Here is a 26,318-nt window from a genome sequence, read left to right on the forward strand (position 1 = left end):
ACACAACACAAACACATAAAATCAATTGAAAACACATCCAAACAAAACAACTTCTCATAAAATAAAGCAAAAAATCAAATTACAAGAAAACAGAATCATGATACATTAAACAATTCATGTGACTCCTCGTTTTACTTACACCTAAACAATAATTAGCATTAATTGATTGATTTAAAAAAGGAAATAAAATAAAATAAAATAAAATAAAATAAAATAAAATAAAATGCTGTTAATGTGAGTAATAATCCACATAATCATCCAGCTCATCATAAGCCAGTAAACGTCGGTGATGTATCCACGTCAGCATCTGAGTTGGACTCGCGTCCAAAACAAACGAGGACACAGAGGGAAAGATGCATGGAGGGTCAAACTTGTCATTTTAAATGACCTACCCTCGCTTTATAAGCCAACAAGTCTCCACAAGCCTTTTACGTTTCACCATTTTTCTCTCTCTACAAATCACACTCTCCTCTTTTACTCTCTTTCTCTCTCTACTGTCGCTACTTTTTTTTTTGTGTGTCCGTTTTGGGTGCTTTGTGTTACTGGAGTGTACGGAATTTGGCTTTTTACGGCGGCGAACGACTTTGAGGTAACGATCGGAGTTACGTTTTTAGGTTTTTGAGCTGTTTTTGCTGTTAGGCTTTCTTCTGTTTGTGTGTGTGTGTGTGTGTTTGGGTAGATCTGTGCTGTTTGAGTTTTTGGCTTTGATTTTTGGTCGATCTAGGGTTTTACTTGTGAGTTTTGCTAAGTGATTTTTATAGTGATGTTGTGCTTGTTGAGTTTGCTTCATGATCAGATCTTTTAGAGTATCTAGTTTTGTTGTTAGTGTTACTTTTTGTTTTTGTTTTTATGAATGTGTTTTGAGTTTTAAGTATAAGCAAGTGATAAAGTGAGCTTTTTGCTAGGGTTTGGTTGTTTTCTTTTGGTGTTTCTTTTTTCTGTTTTTCGTAAGTGTATGTCAAGTTCAAGTAAGCCAGTGTTGAGGTGAGATTTTTTCTAGGGTTGTTGTTTTTCCTTTACTGTGCTCTTTGGGGTGTTTGTTTTAGTATTTGAAATATACTGCAATTTACAAGTGTTTGCTTTTTTGTTCTGCTTAATTATAGTAGAGTGCAGACTTGTTTGGGGTTTTGCTTTGCTAGGTTTGTGGTTCTGAGGACTTTGGTTTGAAGAGATAGTGTGCTCTCTGTTTTGTTATGATTGAATGTGTTTCAACTAATTGTTGTGCAGTTGATACGATGGTGAGGAAGAGGAGAACTGAGTTACCTGGTTCAGGTGAGAGCTCCGGGTCTCAAGAAACTGGAGGACAGGGTCGTGGACAGGTTCCACCCCAGCAGCAGCAGCAACAAGGTGGATATCAAGGTGGAGGGCAGGGTCGTGGCCAGCATCAACAACAAGGTGGCTACCAAGGTGGAGTACAGGGTGGCTACCAAGGTGGAGGACAGGGTCGTGGACAGCGTCCCCCTCAACAGCACCAACAAGAAGGTGGCTATCAAGGTGGAGGAAGAGGTTGGAGACCGCAACAGGGAGGGTATGGTGGCCGTGGGGGTGGTGGAGCTCCACGTGTCGCAATGGCCCCTCAACAGCCATATGGTGGACAACCTGATTACTATCAGCTGGGACGAGGGACCCAGCAGCATCAACAACGAGGGGGTGGACCACTCCAGCAACATGGTGGCATAGGTGGCCGTGGAGCACCTTCCGGTGGGCCTTCTAGGCCACCAATTCCCGAGCTGCACCAAGCAACCGCACAGTCTGAACATCAAGCTGTAATGACTACTCAGCCTATACCGTATGGAAGTCCAACTGACACATCTATGGAAGTGGGTTCTTCATCTCAGCCTCCTGAGTTGTCAGCTCTGCAAGTGGCACAACAGTTCCAGCAACTTGCCGTGCAACCGGAAGCATCTGCAACTCAAACAGTTGCACCTGCTTCAAGCAAATCTCTAAGGTTTCCGCTGCGTCCAGGGAAGGGGAAGTATGGTCAGAGTTGCATAGTGAAAGCCAATCACTTTTTTGCGGAGCTACCTGACAAAGACTTGCACCAGTATGACGTGAGTGGTTAAACTTAGAAATGTATTGGTCTATTATGCCATATTTTATAGTGTCCCATTTTTATTTGTATATGGATAAGGTTCCTTTGGTTTGTGATATGTATTGTTAATCATTATTTAATGATTCAGGTCACAATTACTCCAGAAGTAACGTCTCGTGGTGTCAACCGTGCTGTCATGGCACAGCTGGTGACGCTCTACCAAGAATCTCACCTCGGAAAGAGACTTCCAGCTTATGATGGAAGGAAAAGTCTGTACACTGCAGGAGCCCTTCCATTTGTTCAAAAAGAGTTCAAAATCACTCTTATTGATGACGAGGAAGGGGCTGGTGGTTCCAGGTATATACGCTGCAGTTTCATATAGTTATTTGTTCGGTTTCTAGTAATTCTGAAGTTTGTTTTTTGTTTTTTTATTGGAACAGGAGAGAAAGGGAATTCAAAGTTGTGATCAAATTCGCTTCACGTGCTGATCTGCATCACTTGGGGATGTTTTTAGACGGCAGGCAAGCTGATGCTCCTCAAGAGGCGCTGCAAGTTCTGGATATTGTTTTGCGAGAGTTGCCAACATCTAGGCACGGTTTTTGAATGTAGTACATGTTTTTGAAGTTTCTGTTCATTGTGATGATGTACATTGAAAATTGCTTACTTATGAATATCATTTTTATAAATTTCTATAATTTGTTACATGTCAGGTATTGTCCTGTGGGTCGTTCTTTCTATTCCCCTGATTTAGGGCGAAGGCAACCATTGGGTGAAGGTTTAGAGAGTTGGCGTGGTTTCTATCAAAGCATTCGCCCTACCCAGATGGGATTATCACTGAACATCGGTAAGTGGAATCTTGACTTTTGCTGGAACTGAATTTTACTATGTTCCTTGAAGTATGACATTTTATACTCCCGACTGCAAATTAAAATGATCATATGATGTTCTATTTTGTGTATCAATGTACAGATATGTCTTCCACTGCCTTTATTGAGCCATTGCCGGTCATTGATTTTGTGACACAACTTCTGAACCGTGATGTCTCATCTAGACCACTGTCTGATGCTGACCGTGTAAAGGTGAGCTTTTGTATTCTTTTATGAAATGTTGTTCTAATGTTTTGGTCATTGTTTTGAGGTGTCCTGTCCTTTTCATCTTGCGTGTAGCAGATCGTACTTTCTAGGTATGCTGCTTTACTTCGTTATGGAGGTTGTTTTTCTGACACTGTAAAATTGATGATATTGAGCTGCAGATAAAAAAAGCACTGAGAGGTGTGAAGGTGGAGGTTACTCATCGTGGAAATATGCGTCGGAAGTACCGCATTGCAAATTTGACATCTCAAGCAACAAGAGAGTTGACGTATGTGGGCTTCGTTTTAGTTATCTATAGTATAGATCCTTTCGTATAAGGTCATTGTGTTTAGCTGTAAGCAGTGGTGTTACTACATGCTGACCTTCCATTTTCTGTCAGAATACCTTCTTTGAATCTTTCTTGGTGCTGATCCTTTATTTATTATTTTTTTTCCTTTTTTTTTTGTGGTAGTTTTCCTGTTGATGACAAGGGTACTTCTAAATCCGTAATTGAATATTTTCGAGAAACATATGGGTTTGTCATTCAGCATACCCTGTGGCCTTGTCTGCAAGTTGGAAATCAGCAGCGACCTAATTACTTGCCAATGGAAGTTAGTGCCTATTTCTCATTGGAAATTTGTCTCTTTTGATTATCTGATCTATTTTCTGTGCTAAGATATATCATGTTCCAGGTCTGCAAGATTGTGGAGGGGCAAAGGTACTCAAAACGCTTGAATGAAAGACAGATCACTGCACTTCTGAAAGTGACCTGCCAGCGTCCGCAAGAGAGGGAGCGCGATATTCTTGATGTTAGAGCTTTGACTTTTTTTTCTTAGTTATTATCTGATTTTTTGGAATATTTTTTGAATGTGGCATTATTGACTAATTGTTTGGCTGCGTTATGTTTCAATATTTAAGTACAGTAACATCTGTGTGTTAAATTGTTAATTGGTGCTTTGTATTTTGTTTCTAAGTTGCTGCACTTCTTCTCATATCTTAGTATTTTCTGTTCTGGTATAATTGTGTGTTGGTATAAATGGTATGTATTTATCTGTTTTTAGGAGCACACAACACAATGTGTTGGCGAAAAAGAGAACTTGACTAAGGGAGAATCTAATTTATTTATGCTCTATAGCTGCATGGGTTTGGTTGTCTTAAGTTTGGGAATTCAATTTGTTAGAAGTGGTGATATTGATTCAAGTAAGACTGCTTGATGATGTGCTGTCGTGCTTTGCCACGAGATATTAGTGAAAGATTGCTCATTTTCAAACCCGTGTTATGTCCTATTTCATATTTGATTTGCTATTGTTCTCCTGTCATTCTGTTTTCATGCACAATGTGAAAAATGATGGTTGCTCTTTTTAAGGCTAGTCATTTGCCATGATCGACGACTTAAAGATTTCTTGAGCTAGCAATTTGTCATGTTAATACTTTGAAAATAATTCATGATCTTTGTTGTAATTATCAATATTTATTAGCGAAAGTTGTAATCAGATCACTGTTTATGGCATGACGTTTTTCTTGTAAAATTTCACTTTAATTTATTTCCCTTTCGCTGTCAGACTGTGCATCATAACGCCTATGCTAATGATCCATATGCCAAGGAGTTTGGTATTAAGATTAGTGACAAGTTGGCACAAGTCGAGGCTCGTATTTTGCCACCACCTCGGGTAAGTTAGGCTTTTCATGGCTTTATAAAAAAGTTTAAACTTCTCCTGGTTTGAGGACCTGGGTAATTAATTAGTGTGTAATTTCTGCAGCTGAAATATCATGATAATGGTCGAGAAAAAGACTGCCTGCCACAAGTTGGCCAATGGAATATGATGAATAAGGTTACTGCTACTTTTGACACTGTTTAAGTTTCGTGTCATCTGTTTGGTTTTAGTTTCTGTTCAGTCAATTGGCACCTACAGGTGTGTAACAGTGGAAAGCCTGCCTTGCATTTTTCTTTTTTTCTTTGTATTGGTGAGAGCACCGGATGCGTATCCTTCCTGGTATTTGTTGTGAGACTGTTGTTCTTTGTTCTGCCAAGACTAACACAGTATCTCTTCTACTGACAGAAAATGGTTAATGGAGGAATAGTTGGCAATTGGATATGCATAAACTTTTCTCGCAATGTGCAAGACAGTGTTGCACACGGGTTTTGTTCTGAGCTTGCACAAATGTGTGGCATATCGGGAATGGTAAGCAGATTGCAGTGTTTTGGGTGTCTGTACTACGGTCTTTAATTCAATAGTTGACTGTACTATCTTGTCTTTTAGAGCTTCAACCCGAATCCTGTTCTGCCACCTGTGAGTGCACGCCCTGATCAGGTTGAAAGAGTCTTGAAGACTCGATTTCATGATGCTTTCACTAAGCTGCAGCCATATGGGAAAGAGCTCGACCTCCTAGTCGTTATCTTGCCAGACAATAATGGCTCTCTTTATGGTATAAATGCTAACGATGAAACTTGTGTTCTATTGCAGAATTTTGGATTATGCGGTGGCTAAAATTTGTTTTCTTGATCAGGTGATCTGAAACGGATTTGTGAGACTGATCTTGGAGTTGTCTCACAGTGCTGTTTGACAAAACATGTATTTAAGATGAGCAAACAGTATCTAGCCAATGTAGCACTGAAAATTAATGTGAAGGTGGGAGGAAGAAACACTGTGCTAGTTGATGCAATATCTAGGCGAATTCCCCTTGTTAGCGACCGTCCTACAATCATTTTTGGGGCAGATGTCACCCACCCTCACCCTGGAGAGGACTCTAGCCCATCCATTGCTGCGGTAGGATGGTTGAGCGCATTGTTAGTCAGTTTGTTGACCGCAACTTTATCTTTGAGGTGAGGAAATGTGAAATAATTTGTCTTTGCAGGTGGTTGCATCTCAAGATTGGCCTGAAATTACAAAGTATGCTGGTCTAGTTTCTGCTCAAGCCCATCGGCAAGAGCTTATACAGGATCTGTACACGACTAGGCAAGATCCTGTTAAAGGCACGCTGGCTGGAGGCATGATTAAGTATGATATTTTTGTTGCTTCCTCTTTTTTTCTTCTTTAGTTCTGGTTACTTTCTTGTGTTTATAGCTGTTTGTATCTTCCTTTGGTTTTTGACAGGGGATCAAACATTTCTTATTATGGTATTCTAACTATTTTCGTTAATGTTTTCCTATTTATGATTTAGGGACTTGCTCATCTCCTTCAGAAGAGCTACTGGACAAAAGCCTCAGAGAATCATTTTCTACAGGTATGGTGAATAATGCCGTGTTTACTGCTATATGAATTACTTTTCCTCCTTTGGCTTAATGAAATACTTTCTCCTCCAGGGATGGTGTCAGCGAAGGGCAGTTTTATCAAGTGCTTCTTTATGAACTTGATGCAATCCGCAAGGTGTGCTCCTTTTGTTATTTATACTAGTTTTTTAATAGTTCTAGACTCTGTGTGCTGCTTTTTTCTACTTTTATTTGTCTCAAATATTGGACTGAATTGAGCTGAATTAGGCATGCGCATCGTTGGAGCCAAATTATCAGCCCCCAGTTACCTTCGTTGTCGTTCAGAAACGACATCATACCAGGCTTTTTGCTAATAACCACCGCGATAGAAATGCAGTTGACAGGAGTGGGAACATTTTACCTGGTGCGTATTTATCTAACTTCTACTTTGGATGCCTTGTACTTGATTCTGAATCTTATTGTCAAAACATAACTGTGCAGGTACTGTTGTTGACTCAAAAATATGCCACCCGACTGAGTTTGATTTCTATCTCTGTAGCCATGCTGGGATACAGGTGAAAGATTGGTATCATGTATAACCTTAATGGGCGTAAAAGTAATACGAACTGTAGTGTTAACTGATGTCTTATATACTGTAGGGTACGAGTCGTCCAGCTCATTACCATGTTCTATGGGACGAGAACAAGTTTACAGCAGATGGACTGCAGTCTTTGACCAACAACCTGTGCTATACGTAAGTGTACTGCTGTATTTTTTGGGATTGTTCTGGAAAATTTCCTACTGAGCTCATTCTGATTATCTTAATGTGTTCCTCTTTTCAGCTATGCAAGGTGCACACGTTCAGTCTCCATCGGTAATCCCTTGCACTTGTTTGTAAATTTCTTCAACATTTTTAGTCAATTTATTTGTAGTCCGGTCTCTTTTCTAATTTCTTCTTCCAGCAATGGCTTGTTCATCTTAATAATGTTCGAATAAAATTTTATTGCTATTGCAGTTCCCCCGGCCTATTATGCACATTTGGCTGCTTTCCGTGCTCGATTCTATATGGAGCCAGAGACATCTGACGGTGGATCAGTAACAAGCGGAACTGCTGGCAGAGGGGGTGGTGTTGCAGTAGCTGCTGGTAGGAACACTCGAGCACCAGGTGCTGGTGCTGCTGTTAGACCTCTTCCTGCTCTCAAGGATAACGTGAAGAGGGTTATGTTCTATTGCTAGTGTCTTAACAAGCAAAAGCTATTTTGAAGACTTCATCTGCATGCTTAGTAGCGATTCTGAGTCTGCTATGTGGACTTTGCATGCCTGTTTGGTTTTTGCATTACTGTCTCCAATATCTGGGACAATTGGTGCCAGCAAACTATTTAATGTTTTTTTTTTTTGTTTTGAATTGCCCTTCCCGTCTTGTAATAATTGTTTGGAACAGCCCGTAGTGGTACATACCCATTTGATTATGAAGGTGAATGCTTGTGTTGTGTATTTTTCCATTTTGTCTTGCGGTCATCGATCAAATTGCTCGGTGGTTTCATGTCCCTCCTCTCCTTTTCCACCCCGTCTCCCACCAATAACTTCTCTGTATTTTATCAATACGGTGTTCCTAATGTGTGCCTCTGTCGTAATCTCTGGTCATGCCATGTCCCTTTATAATTTGTGCGACGTCTGGTCCAAGACGTCTAACTTCAGATTCAGTATTGTCGTTTTGTTTACTTGTGAATTTAAGGCTGTTGATTTGATTAGTGTTCAAATTCCCCTTTGTGAAATGATTTATGGCCATACAAATATTGAAGTGTCGCAAGTATTGTTTTAGACGACATTATACGAGTTTTTATCCCTTTAATACCACGTCAAACGACGATGGGGGGTATATGCGATTTTCGTAAGATTATGGAGGATGATCCAACTGATGCTGGCATTGGCTATTCTCTTGCGTAAAATAATCTATTGTCTTGTTCCGCCTTTATTTGGTTCTCTTTTGAGAGTGGAAGGACCTAGTTGTAGGTTCCATTTGTAACAGCAACTGCAGTAACAACTATTTCTGATTAACCACCTGAACATATTTTTTTGAATGCCAGCACTGTTATGACAAATTGGAATTACGTTATAGCAAATGTGTTGTCCTTATTTGATTGTAAATATCAGCTCTGTTATCTCAATTAAGACCTAAGATTCATAGCGCACATAAGGTGCTCATTCTTAGATTTTAAATTATACAGCACTTTTAAGTCTAGATTTACTGCGTGGAAGTGATGGTGAAGTTTTGCACGTAGACTAAGAAAGAAAAGAACAAATCTCAAGAAAGATGATTCGGACAAAAAGAAAAATATTGGAAGCACTTGAAAAGGTGTGGAGGGAAAGGTAAACACAAAACCAAAGATTTGATGGTAAACAAAATGGGAATTCCTTACTTTTGTCTCCATCTTTCTTCTTCTTCTTCATGTCACTTTTGGCACAAACTTAGCAACATGGAATTTCTTTATCTTCGCTTCTACACTCCTTCATTGGAGGATATTATATTCCCTTTTCATGTGGTTTCTTTCGTTCTCCTTCCATTCAACCTATCCTTATATAAAGCATTGCACCATCATTCGTTTCGTCACCAAGCATCAGGGATCCTCACAGCAAGTTTTCAACTTACTTTCGTTGTTCAACTCGTATATATTATTATGGCTACTACAACAGTTGCTGATAGCATGCCTGATGCTTTGAAACAAAGCCGATATCATATGAAGAGATGCTTCGCTAGGTAAAACACCTTCCTCTACGCGTTTATGTCAAATTTCCCATGCAAAATGCTAACTAGTTTGTTATTTTCTGCTTCATAATTGAATGTGAAAGGTTCATTGAGACGGGAAGGAGGCTGATGAAGTTGAAAAATTTAATGGAAGAAATAGAAAGTACCATTGAAGACAAGGTAGAAAGAACCAAGGTCTTGGAGGGTTCACTCGGACAAATTTTAAGTTCCACGCAGGTCACCACCATTACCAACATAATTTGGAAAAAAAAAAAAAGAATGATTGCGAGGCTTAATGATTTACCTTGAAATGTTCAGGAGGCAGCTGTTGTGCCACCTTATGTTGCTTTTGCAGTAAGGCACAATCCCGGCTGCTGGGATTACGTCAAAGTTAACGCTGACAATCTCTCTGTGGAAGCTATTTCACCCAAGGAATATCTCAAATTCAAAGAGATGATCTTTGATGAGGACTGGTAAGGGGAGATGGTGTCGCTGTAAAATGAAAAGAAAACACTTTTGTAGCTCTCAAGATTATGTTTGATGGTTGAATGTGTAAGCAGGGCAAAGGATGATAATGCATTGGAAGTGGATTTTGGTGCTTTTGACTACTCCAATCCTCGGTTAGCCCTTTCTTCTTCTGTCGGAAATGGGCTCAACTTTGTCTCAAAAGTTTTGTCTTCAAAGCTTGGTGGAAAGCCGGAGGAAGCCATGCCTTTGCTTGATTACTTACTTGCTCTTAATCACCAAGGAGAGGTATGAAAACGGAAAGTTGAACTTTCTTTCTTCTTGAGGAATGATATAGTGAGATGTAACGAAAATCCTTTTTTAACATTGAAACTTTGCAGAATCTGATGATCAATGAGAATCTGAATGGTGTCTCTAAGCTTCAAGCAGTGCTGATAGTAGCTGAAGTTTTTGTATCTTCTTTTCCCAAGGACACACCATATAAGGACTTTGAGCATAAGTAAGCTCCTCATATGCTTCCATTAATGTACGCGATTTACCAAGAATATGCTGTCTTTTGATTCTTTATGTTCGTGACTTGATCATGAAAACTCTAGGCTCAAAGAATGGGGCTTTGAGAAAGGATGGGGTGACAATGCAGGAAGAGTAAGAGAGACAATGAGACTGGCCTCTGAGATACTCCAAGCTCCGGATCCCATAAATATGGAATCCTTTTTCAGCAGGCTCCCTACTACATTCAACGTTGTTATCTTCTCTATTCATGGTTACTTTGGCCAAGCAGATGTTCTTGGTTTGCCCGATACTGGAGGCCAGGTCTACATTACATAGCAATTGATCTCCTGTTCCCTCAAGTATCTATTAGCAACACTGATACTGTTGACATCTCATTTGTATTTAACAGGTTGTTTATATTTTGGATCAAGTAAGAGCTTTAGAGGAGGAAATGCTACAAAGAATCAAGCAGCAAGGCTTAAATATGAAGCCCAAAATTCTTGTGGTAAGTTTTCCACAGATTTGCTTAGCAAAGTATTGAAGATTAATGAGGGGATTAAGATGATCGAGATCTTTGATTCCTGCTTCCATCGTGTATGCAGGTCACTCGCCTCATACCAGATGCTCGAGGGACGACATGCAATCAGGAGATGGAGCCTATACTAAACTCGGCCCATTCACACATCCTGAGAATCCCATTCAGGACTGAGAAAGGAGTTCTTCGCCAATGGGTTTCTCGGTTTGATATCTATCCGTACTTGGAGAACTATGCCAAGGCAAGTGTGCTACCGATAACTTTTCACCTATCCATACAATTTTATTCAGTTTTTTTGAGTTAATCAGTTTGAATTGTTGTATGTATCATCAGGATGCTACTGCTAAGATACTTGAGCTCATGGAAGGTAAACCAGACCTCATAATTGGGAACTATACTGATGGAAACTTAGTGGCATCTCTATTGGCCAACAAGCTTGGAGTAACTCAGGTTCCAAAGCTGATCACTTTGTCTGAGCACATTTGCTGCATTATTTTCTTGATAATAAAACAGAAAAATCTTATGAGATGATTAAACTTTAGGGTACCATTGCTCATGCATTAGAGAAAACGAAGTATGAAGATTCCGATGTCAAGTTGAAGGACTTTGATTCCAAGTACCACTTTTCTTGCCAATTTACTGCTGATTTATTGGCAATGAACGCTGCTGATTTTATCATTACCAGCACATATCAAGAAATTGCTGGAAGGTTAGCGCTATCTCTTTCTGTGTTTTTAGGCAACGTAACCGTTATACTGCACTGGCCAGCACTAAAAGCCGTCATTTTCCTACTTCAGCGAGACAAGGCCTGGACAATATGAAAGCCACACAGCATTTACAATGCCAGGGATTTACAGAGTTGTTTCGGGTATCAACGTCTTTGATCCAAAGTTCAACATTGCTGCCCCTGGGGCTGATCAATCTGCCTATTTCCCCTTCACCGAGAAAAAGAAACGATTTGTTAAATTTGGTCCTGCTATTGAGGAATTACTTTACAATAATGAGGAAAACAATGAGCACATGTAAGTCTAGTTGTCCCATTTTCCTATTCTAAGCCTACTCCCATTGCTTATACCGGAAATTTGGAATTTATCTGAGATGTTTTGGTGGAACAGTGGATTTCTTGCAGATAGGAAAAGGCCAATTATATTTTCAATGGCGAGATTTGACACAGTGAAGAATCTAACCGGCTTGACTGAGTGGTATGGGAAGAATAACAAGTTGCGGAACTTGGTAAACCTTGTTATTGTTGGGGGATTCTTCGATCCATCAAAATCAAAAGACCGAGAGGAAGCAGCTGAAATCAAGAAGATGCATGAATTGATTGAGAAATACCAGCTCAAGGGACAGATGAGATGGATAGCAGCTCAAACGGATAAATATAGAAACAGTGAGTTATATAGGACTATTGCTGACACTAAGGGAGCTTTCGTTCAACCAGCTTTATATGAAGCTTTTGGACTGACCGTAATTGAAGCAATGAACTGTGGATTGCCTACATTTGCTACCAATCAAGGAGGACCTGCAGAAATAATGGTTGATGGGGTCTCAGGCTTCCATATTGATCCTTACAATGGGGATGAGTCGAGCAAGAAAATAGCTGATTTCTTTGAGAAGTGCAAGCTTGATTCTAAATATTGGAACAGGATATCGGAAGGAGGTCTCAAGCGCATTGAAGAATGGTAATAAACTAGTTCCAAACAAAAAAAAAGATAAAAATGCTGATCGTCTTGTCTTTTCTATGATGTTAAAAATCATGCTTCGATATGCAGTTATACGTGGAAGATTTACGCAAACAAAGTGTTGAACATGGGATCAATCTACGGATTCTGGAGACATTTCAACGTGGGGCAAAAGCAGGCCAAACAAAGATACTTTGAGATGTTCTACAATCCTCTCTTCAGAAAATTGGTGAGTTATATAGACGTTGATAACAACTACTAATCTCCACAAAATGGAACCGATAAACAAAATTACATTGACTATGTTACTTATGAAATTTCACAGGCCAATAACGTCCCGATCCCACATGAAGAACCCTTGCCACTTGCAACGTCAGACATTACTCAATCGCAAGAACCAAAACTACCACTACCTGTTCCAGCAGCAGTAGCAAAACTACCACTACCTGTTCCAGCAGCGGTAGCGAAACTTCTGCCATTACCAATGTAAGTTCAATTCGCCACCTACCCTTTTAACTTTGTTCTTAGCTAGCAGAGGCGGATGCAACCTATAATTTTAAAAGTACTATGTTGAAGGGGAGCCTTGGAGTAACTGGCAAAGTTGCTGCTATGTGACCAGGAGGTCACGGTTTCAAGGCTTGGAAATAGCCTTTGGCAGAAATGCAAGGTAAGGCTGCTTACAATACACCCTTGTGGTGGGGCCCTTCCTCGGACCCTGTGCATAGTGGGAGCTTGAAGTGCACCGGGCTGCCCTTTTACTATGTTCAATACGAAGAACTTTAAAGATTGACATCATCAAGTTTAAATTTTGGACCCTCTATAAAATAATGGAGTTGATTTATATGCTTATCATGAATCTTGGTGCAAAACAGGACTGCACCTCAGAAACAAGAACAAAAAGAAGAAGAGAAGCAACTTGAGACTTCTAGGACAGAAATCGCGCAACAGGCTTGCCATTGGATTTGCCTATGCGTTTCTGCTTCAATAATCGTTTATGCTTTGGTGAAATTGTACCGTCAAATTGATTAATCCAAAATCTCAACACATTCTAAAAATGTTAATGTAAAAGGAAAATCATCAAAGTGAGAAAACTCTAACATATATCCTGTTCAATTGAATGTCACTAATAATATTCTTGTATTGATGATCAATTACATTAATAAAATTGCCAGACTTCTTGGTTGCATTTTCTTTTTGTTTCTTCTTTTTCGTGTTTTTTCAATACAATTGTGATCACTAATTTTGAACCCCTCCCCAAGGCAAATATCTTATGTAAATAATTTTTGTGTGCATTGAGCAAGGTACCTATAAAGAAAACTGTTTGCCTCTTATTGTGGTTAATAAAGGGACGACCCGGTTCATACCTACTCCGTAGGTGTCGGGGAGGGGGACCACTCCGGGCCTGACCTATGCGCCCTCACCCCAGCTTCGCTGGAGGGGCGTTTCGAACCCCCGACCCTGGCACACCACGGTAAGCAAGCTTACCGCTGAGCCAAGGCCATCCCTCATTGTGGTTAATAAACGTTGAATTGGTAAAAGATTCTGCAGGTAAATGAAACTAATTTCAGAAGCATATGCTTCTTTTTCTGGTGGAAGTTTATATCACATGAATCATTGGAGTGAATGTGAAGGAAAGAAACAAAAGGACATGAATGCAATATGCCATCCTTTTCTCTAGTAGAAATAAAAGGACAAATTACCTACAAGGAAAAAAGTTCATGAGTGCATGCATGCTTTTCTCTTTTGTAGTTTTGATCATTAGCCACACATGAATTAACAAAATAATCTTCCAAAGAGTATGACAAAAGGGTTTGTATCTTTGCTAGTTACTCTCTTTGTGCAATGTATATGACGTTGTTTGACAGATTACATATTTTAAGAAAGAATGGGGAACTTATTTTAAGAAAGAATGGGGAACTTTTAAGACTTATATAGTCTAAAACAAACTACAAACATTTACGTGGCTATAACTCATCTCATTTAATATAACATGAGTAGTTTAAAGTGAAATTATTTTATATAAGAAAGTCGGTATTCTTTCTGAGATATATACCATAAAAAAATATCACATAAATTGAAACAAACAATTATTGAAGAATATATGAATTTATCATGATTCACGAGGAACCAAAATCATGAATCTTACAGTTTCAAATTAAATACTACCCCATCATATTGGATTTTTTTTTTTTTTTTTTTAAAAGTAAACGTAAAATGTAAGAGAAAGGTGGTAAAGAAAGCACGCAACTTCAACGGCTATATAAAAGATCCAAAAACAATAATACATTTGACAGCAAATATTAATTAAACATAAAGAAATGCAGGTGCATATATATCTTGAATCTTGATTGATACTGTTGTCTAATAATAGCAAATGGCCAATGGGGACACTTCTTTTTCTTTACTATACAAAACTAGTATTAATATCTGCGCGATGTGTGATCGATATTAAATGAAATTAATTATAGAAATTATTATCTTATTAATTTTATATAATTAAAAAATTATTCAATATCATTCACATATTTAAAATTAATAAATTTATGTCATACAAAAAATAACTATCAAAATATTGAATTTAATATTATTAATTACATAAAACTTAAACATTTCTTTTCTAAAGTTAATATCCGCATGCAATTAATATTATATTGTAATATAGTAATTATTTAAAAATATTAGATAATATTGTGATCTAAATTGATTTATTTTGTAAAAAAAATTATATAATTACAAAAGAAAATGCATATTTAACATAATTATTGTTAGTTAGGTGACTTACTTCTAAATTTAGTTAAAAAATAAAGAACTAATGAAAGATATGTTTTAGAGTTATCCACATGAGGCTTCTCTATAAAATTTTAACTTGAAATTTAAATTCTTTTATATTAAATATTTTAATTTGCGCCCTCTTATCAAAAGGAAGAAAGGAGTTTCCCCTTCTCTTTTCTTGTCTTAATAGATTTTTCCTTCAAAGTAAATTTTGTATTCCTTTGCATGATCTTAGTCATAGTATATTTTTTATAAATTTAAAATATTTTTACGTCAAGGTAAATATTTTGAGCAAAGTCCCAATAATAGTCAATTCTTCCTCTCTCACATTTTTTTATTACCATTTTTTCAACAAATAACTTATAACATTATCTAAAATCCTAACATATTTGCACGATTTCACAATGTTCACTTATTCTCTTATGATAATGGACCAACAAATATTAATGAATCTTATTGTATATTATTTTTTCGAATAAATGGTTTAGTCCTTTATCGGTTTGAATATTCACTTTTCAAACCTATTTTCGATCAACCCTATCATACTTTTTCAATTTACTCAATTTGAATGAAATTATAAATATTAATCACTATCGAAATTGAATTTCCTCCCATCTTAGAACATTCAACTAATACTTAACCCCTCATGTTCATAAGTACAATAAGATATTAATCTTATTCATCTTAATCCGTTATATTGTACAAAATAGATCAAAATAATTATTGCACCAAAAGATCTACAATATTCTAAAATTGGAGTTACAAATATAAATATAAACATGATTGAATCATTGTCTGTTTATATCAACTAAAACAAAAAAATAAGAAAGTTTGTAGCATAATGTTTACAAATAACAAATGATAAATGACATTTACTTTCTCATTAGTACATATGCTACGTAAAAGTACAATAATATTTGCAGTAAGAATTTAAATATAATGAATTTAAAAAAATCAATATTCATAAGTGTTTGATTTATTGAATTTGAGTATTGCCCATTGAACATCAGCCACGAGATACTCACCCAAATTTTGATCTTCGATATATAGCTTTTGAGATAGTAATCCTAGTGTCGGGTAAATTTCATAGATAGTTATACAACTATCATTTTTTTACTAAGGTCACTTAACTATCATTCCTAATACAATATCATAAATTTTTTAATATACTATTAAAATCACACAATTTAATTTGCAAATTAATTATTAATCATAACATATAGAAATATAGTATAGACAAATCAAGTGTTTATTCTAATACTAGAAGTGTAAAGCCGGTGTCAGTACAGCCCCAACAGTAGAACATGTGGATTGCAATTTTTAAGTTTTAGGATTTATCTTGGAGTAGAAAGTTTGAGCAGTAGAATATGTTCATTAGTATGATTGAGCTGAGGGGATGACAACTGAAACCTTTTTTTAACCTTCTTGTTGAATTTTGCGATCAGAAATATAAAGAAAGAAGAGGCGTAAATTTGATGAAATAGCTTAAATCAAATATCCAGCAGATTATTGATTTTCAATATCGCAAAGATTAAGAATCATGTAAACTTACCCGATAAAGAGAGTACACACCTTAGATTCGCTATTGTTTTGTTTAATTATTATTTTTAACACAGAAAAAGAGTGTTGTTTTTTAATAGAGAGGCAAGAGTTGAGATTTTCTTTTCTTTATTTTATTTTTAAAACAGAGAAAAGTTAATTAATCCTGAGGAGCCGTAAAAAGTTGAGAAAGATGGCTACACATATTTGATAGAAAATTTGCTAATGTTAAGAAAGTGCGAAGTGTTTGGTAGCAAATTTGTGATAGATACACGTTTTTTGTACCTAAATTTACTTTATTTATATTTAAATTAGTTTGTAAAAATCTTTTGCAAATAATCTTTATACTTCTTTTCTTTAATTTCTTTAAAATATAGTAATAAAATTTACCTATGCTTTATTCTTCTCACACTTTACTACATACATTTTATCCTCTTTAAATCTCATTATGTCATTTTACTCTCTTTAAACATCACTGTACATTAAAATCATGATTGAAGCAGTTGAAGAAGAAATCAGTCAATTTTTTTAATTTTTTTTGTTAATTATTGTTATTTATAGTACTTTTTATTTCATTTCCAAATAATATATATTGCTTTATATCTTCTTCTGTCCCGTCCCTATTATGTGGCACTAATATAATTTTGATAGTCAATCAAATATTTTATGTTGACATATCATTTTGTTATTCTTATTTTTCTAATACATAAATGACTTATAATAAGGAGTGATACAGTAAAATCACCGTTCTAAAGACGAAAATTTAATTTAAAACATTAAGAGTTAATTTCTCATTTTATGTCTATTTTATTTTTTATTAAATATTATTTATTTTCTTAATACCTAGATGACTCATAGTAATTAATTAAGAGCGATTGATTATGCTATTACTATAAAAATTAATATAATTTTATCATATCCAATAGTAATCATCGATAATTCACCGGAATAGTATATTAATTAAATACGGGATGCTATATTTGCATATGCAAAATATGATATTATTAAATATTATTGGATAGTGCATTATATTTATCTTTCACAATCATAAAATTTTACTATATATTTTTCTTTATTCTTTTTAGCTTGATACATATTGACCCAACACAAATTCTAAGAAAATATTCATTAGAAATTTATTTTATTAAATTAAATTTATTAATTTTGTACTTTAAAAATTTAAAGTTAAAGTTTAAATATAGTATTTATATATAAGAAAAAAATAATTTTAAAATTTAAATTTATTAAATAAATAAATAAAAAGATTAATTTTCTATATAAAGTCAATGAAAATAATAAAATTGATTTACTTTAAATATTTAGTTGCAATTAATTAAGATAATTTTTTATTTTGTCATGATTTATGCTGCATCGATAAAATTTTGAGAGTTGAATAGAACTTTTATCTATTTTTAAAAAAGTATTTTAACTTGTTAATTATTGTGATTTATAATAATTTTTACGTAATTATCAAATAAGATATTTACTCCTTGTGTCCCAATTTATGTGGCTTCGATACAATTTTGAGAGTCAACTAAAATTTTTATATATCTTTTAAATGTTTTAAGTTGTTAATTATGATGATTTGCGGTGCTTTTTCTTTTATCTCAATTTATGTGGCATTGCTAAAATAATGAGAGTCAATAAAATTTCTATATGTCTTTTAAATATTTTAAGTTATTAATTATTGTGATTTGTGGTAACAAATTAGTTTTGAATATGATAGCCAATTAAATAAATAAATAAAAAATTACTTTCAATATGTAGTTATAGTTAATTAATATAAATTAATAGAATATATTAAATATTTAAATCATTGTGATAAAATAATGAAATTATTATACATTGGGGTATGGTATATAACTAAGTGGGAGTAAAGAATTTTTTTAGTAATTGCATAAGAGGTGGTCGAAACCACCTCTTCTATATAATAGAAGTATAGAAATATAATGGATTAGTAATTTAGTATCATAATTTATTAGTTTTTGAAATCATATTATTATCTCACTAAAATCAAAAGCAACAATATTTGTAATGCAAGAAAATCAACTATCTAATATCAATATTAGTTTTTTCATATTTAATGTATAACTTGTAAATTTTTACGTTATTGCTAAACTTCTCATTGCACATTTTAACAAAGATAAATTTTTATATGTCTTTAAAAATGTATGACATATCAAAAGATCACTAACTTAAATTTTCAAAGAGTACAAATTATATTTTTTTATAAAACATAAAGTACATGAATACTGACTTATAAAATTTTCACCAAACACATAGAAAATAAAAAGAATATGCAACATAACCTGTATATTTAGTTGATGTGATAAATCAAGAAAAATCTATTCTAAAATAATACTCACGGTAAATTGAGATTCTAGAGATTATCACGATAAGATAAGTTGTGGCAGAAATCAATTGCACAATTCACCTAATCCAACATGTTATGGCAGAAATTAATTAGCTTTTACTGAGTGTAGCCTTCTTATATAGTGGTAAATCATTATGACATTAGAACTTCTAGATTAATTGCAGTTGGTACAATATTTTTTTCCATATATATGTATAGAATTGTTAATTGATTATTTGTTTTCTATTTATATTTCTCAATCAATTTTGTTATGCTTTCTTAATTGACTTACATTGAATAAAATCATAAATACTTTTTGTCATATAAATATTCATTTTATATTAATACTTTAATTGCATGTATTTTAATTTATTAGTAACTTGCACCTATATTTCATCATATAAAAATTATTATAAATTTTTATTGCTATTTTTATTATTAAGAAATATTTATTCTTAATTCATTTTATTGATCTACACATTTAAATTTTTATATAAGATAATTTATTTTTTAATCAATTTTTATTCATCAAAACTACGTATCTTTTTCAAATTCGATTATTTTAAAATCCAAAATTATTCTTACAGACATATATAAGATTATATAATTGGTCAATTAAAAAATAACTTTGTAAAGCAAAATTTTATTTGACTTCGAATATTAATTAGGACTATACAATTTTAGTAGTTATTTTCGATAAACATTATGCAATCTTTTCTGTGTAGTAATATTCATTTTAATTTTTTTTAATATTTATTTATTTTCAATCTACCCTCTTTTTAAATTCAAGACTATCATTTATTCATTTCCTAATATAGAATGATAGTGTAATTACTCATTGATAGTTATTCTTAATTATCAAAATCCTTTCATTAAATATGAATTCATATTATTTTAAATATAGATTACTTAAAATATATCGAATGAAAATTCTTCCAATAAATATGAATGCATATTTTTTAAATAAAATTTCTTGAAATATATTGAAATAAATTTCTTTCATTTTGTAGTCTAAAGTTACCATTTGAGTGATTACATCTTTTTCATAGTATTTTAAATTTTGGAATAACTCTTTGATTATTATATTTTTTTCCATATAAGTTCTTTAGTTCCTAATTGGTTATTCTCTTGATATTTCTTGATACTTTCTTGATTTAGTCATTTGTAATAAAATCATAGATGTTCTTTTTTATATAGTATTGTTACTTAAATTTATTAAATATACATTTTGAGTGCTGACAAATTTTTCATAATATTTTTAATTTTGGAAGGACTCATTATTCATAATAATCTTTTTCATATAAGTTACTTGATTATTAATTAGTTATTATCTAATTGATTTTTTTTTGTAATACTTTTTTGATTTACTAAATTGTAGTGAAATCATAAATATTTTTTAAATAATATTATTATTTAAATTAATTGTGTATATCTTTTTGAGGAATAACATCTTTTTCATAATAATTTTTTATTTTAAATGACTTTTTGATTATTATAATCTTATTCATATAAGTTACATGATTACTATTTACTGATTGATTTTATTGTTATGACATTAGAACTTCTAGATTAATTGCAGTTGGTACAATATTCTTTTTCAGATATATGTATATAATTGTTAATTGATTATTCATTTTCTATTTATATTTATCAATCAATTATGCTTCCTAAATTGACTTACATTGAATGAAATCATAAATACTTTTTGTCATATAAATATTCATTTTATGATAATACTTCAATTGTATCTATTCTAATTCATTAGTAACGCACACCTACATTTCATCATATAAAATTTATTATAATTTTTTATTGATATTTTTATTATTAATAAATATTTATTCCTAATTCATTTTATTGATCTTCACATTTAAAGTTTTATATCAGATAATTTAATCTTTTTTATTAATTTTTATTCATCAAAACGAACTATCTTTATCAAATTTGATTATTTTAAAATTCAAAATTATTCTTACAGGGATATATAAGGTTATATAATTGGTCAATTAAAGAATAACTTTGTAAGACAAAATTTTAGTTGACTTCAAATATTGATTAGTACTATGCAATTTTAGTAATATTCATTTAAAAAAAAATTTAATATTTATTTATTTTCAATCTACCCTCCTTTTAAATTCAAGACTATCATTTGTTCATTTCCTAATATAGAATGATAGTGTATTTACTCATTGATAGTTATTCTTAATTATGAAAATCCTTTCATTAAATATGAATGCATATTGTTTTAAATATAGATTACTTAAAATATATCGAATGAAAATCTTCCAATAAATATGAATGCATATTTTCTTAAATAAAATTACTTGAAATATATTGAAATAAATTCTTTCATTTTGTAGTTCAAAGTTACCATTTGAGTGATCACATCTTTTTCATAGTATTTTTAATTTTGGAATAACTCTTTGATTTTTTTTTTTCCATATAAGTTGTTTGATTACTAATTGGTTATTTCTTAATTGATATTTCTTGATAATTTCTTGATTTCGTCAATTGTAATCAAATCATAAATATTTTTTTATATAGTATTGTTACTTAAATTAATTAAATATACATTTTGAGTGATGACATCTTTTTCATAATATTTTTAACTTTGGAAGGGCTCATTTGTCATAATAATTTTTTTTTTCATATAAGTTACTTTATTATTAATTAGTTATTATCTAATTGAATTTTTTTGTAGTACTTTCTTGATTTACTAAATTGTAGTAAACTCATAAATATTTTTAAAATAATATTACTATTTATATTAATTGTGTATATTTTTGAGGGGTAACTTTTTTTTTTCATAATATTTTTTTATTTTGAAATGACTTTTTGATTATTATAATCTTATTCATATAAATTACATGATTACTATTTACTAATTGATTTTTTGTAATATTTTCTTGATTTACTCAATTGTAGTAAAATCATAAATATTTACTTTTTATAATATTATTATTTATATTGTTTAAATTAATTGTTCACATATTTTAAGGAATGACATCTCTATTGAAATATTTTTTATTTTGGAATGACTTTTTGGTCGGAGTAATTTTGAATCAATAGGACAATGAAATATTTGTGGTGACTTGTAAATGCTAAATGTCTACCTTAAAAAGGTTGTCAGCTTTTACATCTAATTGCATTTTAAAAAAAATCATTACATCTTTCAATATATAAAATATTTTCTCCATAAAATTTATCATATTTAATAGTATAAGTTATTTAAAAATAAGAATTTCATTGGAACTCTATACCTATAACTTTAGTTTTCCATATAGTGAGGTTATATACCTCTACTTTAGCCTAATCATATCCATAAGATCTTTCCGTGTGTAACACTAACCTTTTAAAAAAAATTAAAATTCTAATAAGATCGCAATATATTTCATAATAGAAAATGATGTAATTGATGATTTGCATTCTAATTGACTTCAAAACATAATTAATATAGATTCTAATCATGTACGTCGTGATTGATTTCCTCCATAATTAAGTGACTTAAATTAAGGAACCATCCTAAACTATTATGATTTAAATTCAATTATGTATTTGAAATATATTTACTGCTACAATAGTACTATAGTAGTCAATACTAACTGATTTTTAACCTTACTTTCTACTCAATATATATTTCTTAAAATAGTATATATTTCAAAATATTATTTTTATAACATTATTTATATTATTTAAATTAATTGTTTGCGTACTTCAAGGGATGACATCATTTTCATAATTTTTTATTTTAAATTTTGGAATTACTTTTTGGTCATAATAATCTTCTTTTATATAAGTTGCTTGATTTACTAATTGATTATTCAATTGTGACTCTTAATATAATCTCATTATTTAAATTGGTTACATACTTAGAGGGATGACATTTTTTTCAATATTTTTTATTTTAAAATGACTATAATATTTATTATATAAATTGTTTGATTATAATTAATTGACAAATACATGATTGTAGCGTCATAAGTTTTAATAATAATAACAATATATACAACTTTTGAAAGAATTGATTTTTACCATAATATGAAATACGAAATAATATTGAATATTTAAATAATTAACAAAACAACTTTAATAAATAACTAATTAATAAAACATAAAATAGTATGAAATAATTAACTACTAATCTTAATTAAAAATAATTGAAAAATCATATGAGTTTTCATCTAATAGGAATGAATCTTAATTATTTTTTACCACAATATGAAACATGAAATAATATTAAATATTTGAATAATCAACAAAATAGTTTTTTGTTATAAAATGATAGTTTTTTGTTGTCAAATGTCAAGTAGCTAGTTCTTAAGATGCCACTTAGCATAATTTTAGGCTAGGCTATTTTGCTTTATTATATATATATAGATATGAAATATGAAATAATATTAAATATTTAAATAATCAACAAAATAGCTTTTTGTTATAAAATGATAGTTTTTTGTTGTCAAATGTCGAGTAGCTAGTTCTTAAGATGCCACTTGGTATAATTTTAGACTAGATTATTTTGCTTTATTATATATATAGATTAGAAATAGAATCGTTATTTTAAATTTGTTGTACTACCGTAATAAGTGTGAATGACAGACATAAATATGCAAGGGTTTAAGAAATTAAGGTAAGGGGTTGGGTGGTGTGTGGTATAAGGTTAAATAGTATTGAGATAAAATGAAGCACTATTTTATTCCATGCTTGATGCGAGGTATTAGTTAGTATCGGAATTATTTATCTCACTATTTATACATAGTGATGGGATAAGTTATTCTATATACATGGTGAGATAACTATTTTCGAGACAAAATAATTTCGGAATTAATTATTTCGGGATAACTCTTTCCCAACCAAACGACCCGTTAAGATGTGTTTGGTATGAACAAAAACATTTTTTAAATTTTATCATGTTTTTGGTTGGTCAAGTATTTTGAAAAAAATTTCGGTAGGAAAACAAGCTGCTTAAAAATGAGGAACATGAGCTCCCAAGATGAAAATAGGGAATACAAGCTCTACAAGTGACATTCCACATTGAATGTGTCTTTCTCATCCAAGGACGGAGCTACCCTTCAAGTGGGGGGTTCAGATGAACCTCCTTTGTCGGAAAATTATGATATATATATATATATATAGTTAAAATTATTTTTTTATGTATATATAGTAGATGTTGAACCCCTTCGATTAGTTCGTATGTTCACTAATAACCCCCCTTAACGAAAATCCTGACTCCGCCACTATTCTCATCAATCCTCAGCAACACACCTCGTCTTCACCCCAACCTCCCCCTCCTCCATCTCTCATAATATCTGTCTAAATGATATGTAAATACTTTTATTTATTTTTGTTATATAATGAACATAATTAAGACACTTATTCTCTCGAAAACGTTTTTCAAGAGAACAGTTCCCCTCGTACCGAAAACACACCCTTGATTTATTTAATTTTCTATAAGTAACGATTAAGAAAGAAGAAAGTCCGGCGGTATCTTCTGATGTAGTATCAAAATCATTATTTGGTCTCTACAATAAAGAAAAATCTCTATCTGATCACCTAACCTGCCCCAAAAAATAGATATTATATACCACTAAGGTACCATTGAGTAAATCACACAACGAGATGCTCGTGAAGATGCAAATTAACTGAACTTTCAATCAAGTGACGATGCTCTTTAAATGTTGCTCGTTATAATATATTACATACAATAAGAGGTATGTCAGGCATTAGTATTCTATATAAAGGAGATGGAGGAGCCATATTTTTCATCTAACAAATTAAAGACGCTAGCTTTTAGTGCTATTATTATATGTACCTCTATTTCATATTGTCATCTAAATAAATTTCTTCTCCTATTTTCTTTCTGTCATATTTCTTGATCATGTTATTGTCTTCAGTTCTTGGTAAGGGTCATGTGCACCAAATACCAAAAGATGGGATGACGAAATTCATCCGTTCAGTCGCAGAGGAGAAACATGAAGCTGGCCAACCACTTTATGTACTTGATTTGGCCACTATTGAGGGGCTTATGGACAAATGGAACCATTCCTTTCCAAATGTTAAGCCTTTTTATGCTGTCAAGTGCAACACTGAACCTGCACTTATTACCAAACTAGCCAACTTGGGTGCTAATTTCGACTGTGCTAGCCTAGTCGAGATTGACAGTGTGTTAAGTCTCGGAATTAGCCCAAACCGAATCATATTTGCTAACCCGTGCAAGGCTATTTCACACATCAAGCACGCGGCAGCTGTTGGGGTTAATCTCACAACCTTTGATTCCGAGGTTGAAGTTGATAAGATCAAGAAATGGCACCCACAATGCCGTTTGTTGCTCCGAATCAAAGCTCCTAATGACAGCGGCGCCATGCGCCCCCTAGGGAAAAAATTCGGAGTGCTGCCTGAAGAAATTGAACCCCTCCTGCATTACGCTTGTAATGTGGCTGGCCTAAAAGTTGTAGGCGTTTCATTTCACGTGGGATCTATAGCACAAGATCCCACCATTTATCGCGAGGCTATCGCTAATGCTAGGGCAGCGTTTGATGTAGCTGATTATCTCGGAATTCCTAAAATGCAGATTCTAAACATTGGTGGGGGATTCAGATCGTCAACCTCATTGTTCGAGGAAATAGCTGGTGTGGTAAATGAAGCAGTCAAAGATTACTTCCCTGACCCAAATTTAACTATGATTGCAGAGCCAGGGCGATTCTTTCCTGAAACGGCCTTTACGTTAGTCACACATGTGATTGGCAAAAGAGTTAGAGGTGAGAAAATAGAGTATTGGATTGACGAAGGGATTTATGGATCTTTCAGACCAACGCTTTACAACAGTTGCTTCGTGGGTATCAAGCCACTTTCAACGAAGGCATCAGAAGAATCTAGCCAAATATGTGAATCGACGATTTATGGACCAAGTTGTGACTCCCTTGATGAAGTGGCCGTCGATATAAAATTGCCGGAGCTTCAATTGGATGATTTGATAGTTTTCTATAACATGGGTGCATACTCAAAATATGTAGGATCAAAGTTCAATGGATTCGATATGTTATCTACACCTACCTATCTTGTTAGCACCAACTCTAGCTAAAATTATATATTTGTACAAAACAAAGAAAGTGTTGGAGCTAGCTAACTTTCTTTGTTATTTTCTTATTTCTCTACGTGAGCAGCGTGATCGAATAAAGCATTTTTTATTAGTTGTTTGATTTGCATTTTTGTGTACAACAACAAATCTATTTTTACTAAATTTTGTCCTCGGATATAATTCAAGTTTTTCCCAGCTACAACTACTATTGCATCCATTATTTATTTATTTTTTTTTCAAAAATTGACGGGGCGCATTCACAAGCCCAATCTCCTTGGAAGGAGATTCACTAAGTTTTAGATCTCAATCGCTCCCTTGCAAGTGCTTGTCTCGTTTCGATCGTTTTAAGTGGATAGTCTATTTTTGT

The 26,318-nt window shown here is 32.8% G+C and overlaps 3 protein-coding genes across 4 annotated transcripts; all 3 read left to right on the plus strand.

Annotated features, from left to right (window-relative positions):
- Positions 1-416: 416 nt before the first annotated feature.
- On the plus strand, positions 417-7,786 carry LOC107862813 (protein argonaute 1). The gene is made up of 22 exons (XM_016708477.2): positions 417-589; positions 1,228-2,051; positions 2,181-2,389; positions 2,473-2,622; positions 2,743-2,876; positions 3,002-3,111; positions 3,285-3,391; positions 3,575-3,713; positions 3,795-3,911; positions 4,665-4,772; positions 4,863-4,934; positions 5,163-5,285; positions 5,364-5,529; positions 5,611-5,870; positions 5,959-6,101; positions 6,265-6,327; positions 6,407-6,470; positions 6,581-6,716; positions 6,794-6,867; positions 6,952-7,046; positions 7,135-7,166; positions 7,308-7,786. Exons 2-22 carry the CDS (start codon positions 1,236-1,238, stop codon positions 7,526-7,528), a joined length of 3,339 nt encoding a protein of 1,112 aa, XP_016563963.1. The 5' UTR covers positions 417-589; positions 1,228-1,235; the 3' UTR covers positions 7,529-7,786.
- A 739-nt stretch (positions 7,787-8,525) lies between these two features.
- On the plus strand, positions 8,526-13,398 carry LOC107862814 (sucrose synthase 5). Its single transcript, XM_016708478.2, has 15 exons — positions 8,526-9,050; positions 9,143-9,275; positions 9,357-9,511; positions 9,599-9,791; positions 9,884-10,002; positions 10,100-10,316; positions 10,405-10,500; positions 10,598-10,771; positions 10,864-10,980; positions 11,073-11,239; positions 11,328-11,552; positions 11,646-12,212; positions 12,303-12,441; positions 12,538-12,698; positions 13,085-13,398. The coding sequence occupies exons 1-15, from the start codon at positions 8,686-8,688 to the stop codon at positions 13,239-13,241; spliced, it is 2,985 nt and encodes a 994-aa protein (XP_016563964.2). The 5' UTR covers positions 8,526-8,685; the 3' UTR covers positions 13,242-13,398.
- Positions 13,399-24,475: 11,077 nt separating this feature from the next.
- On the plus strand, positions 24,476-26,078 carry LOC107866039 (ornithine decarboxylase). 2 transcript variants are annotated; one of them, XM_016712221.2, is made up of 2 exons: positions 24,476-24,584; positions 24,768-26,078. In XM_016712221.2, exon 2 carries the CDS (start codon positions 24,809-24,811, stop codon positions 25,952-25,954), a length of 1,146 nt encoding a protein of 381 aa, XP_016567707.1. In that variant the 5' UTR covers positions 24,476-24,584; positions 24,768-24,808; the 3' UTR covers positions 25,955-26,078. The 2 variants fall into 2 exon arrangements, with proteins under 2 accessions (XP_016567707.1, XP_016567706.1); XM_016712220.2 differs by lacking the exon at positions 24,476-24,584 and having other exon boundaries at positions 24,595-26,078.
- The last annotated feature ends 240 nt before the right edge of the window (positions 26,079-26,318 follow it).

This window comes from Capsicum annuum, chromosome 3 (genome assembly GCF_002878395.1).
Source record: "Capsicum annuum cultivar UCD-10X-F1 chromosome 3, UCD10Xv1.1, whole genome shotgun sequence".
NCBI lineage: Eukaryota > Viridiplantae > Streptophyta > Magnoliopsida > Solanales > Solanaceae > Capsicum > Capsicum annuum.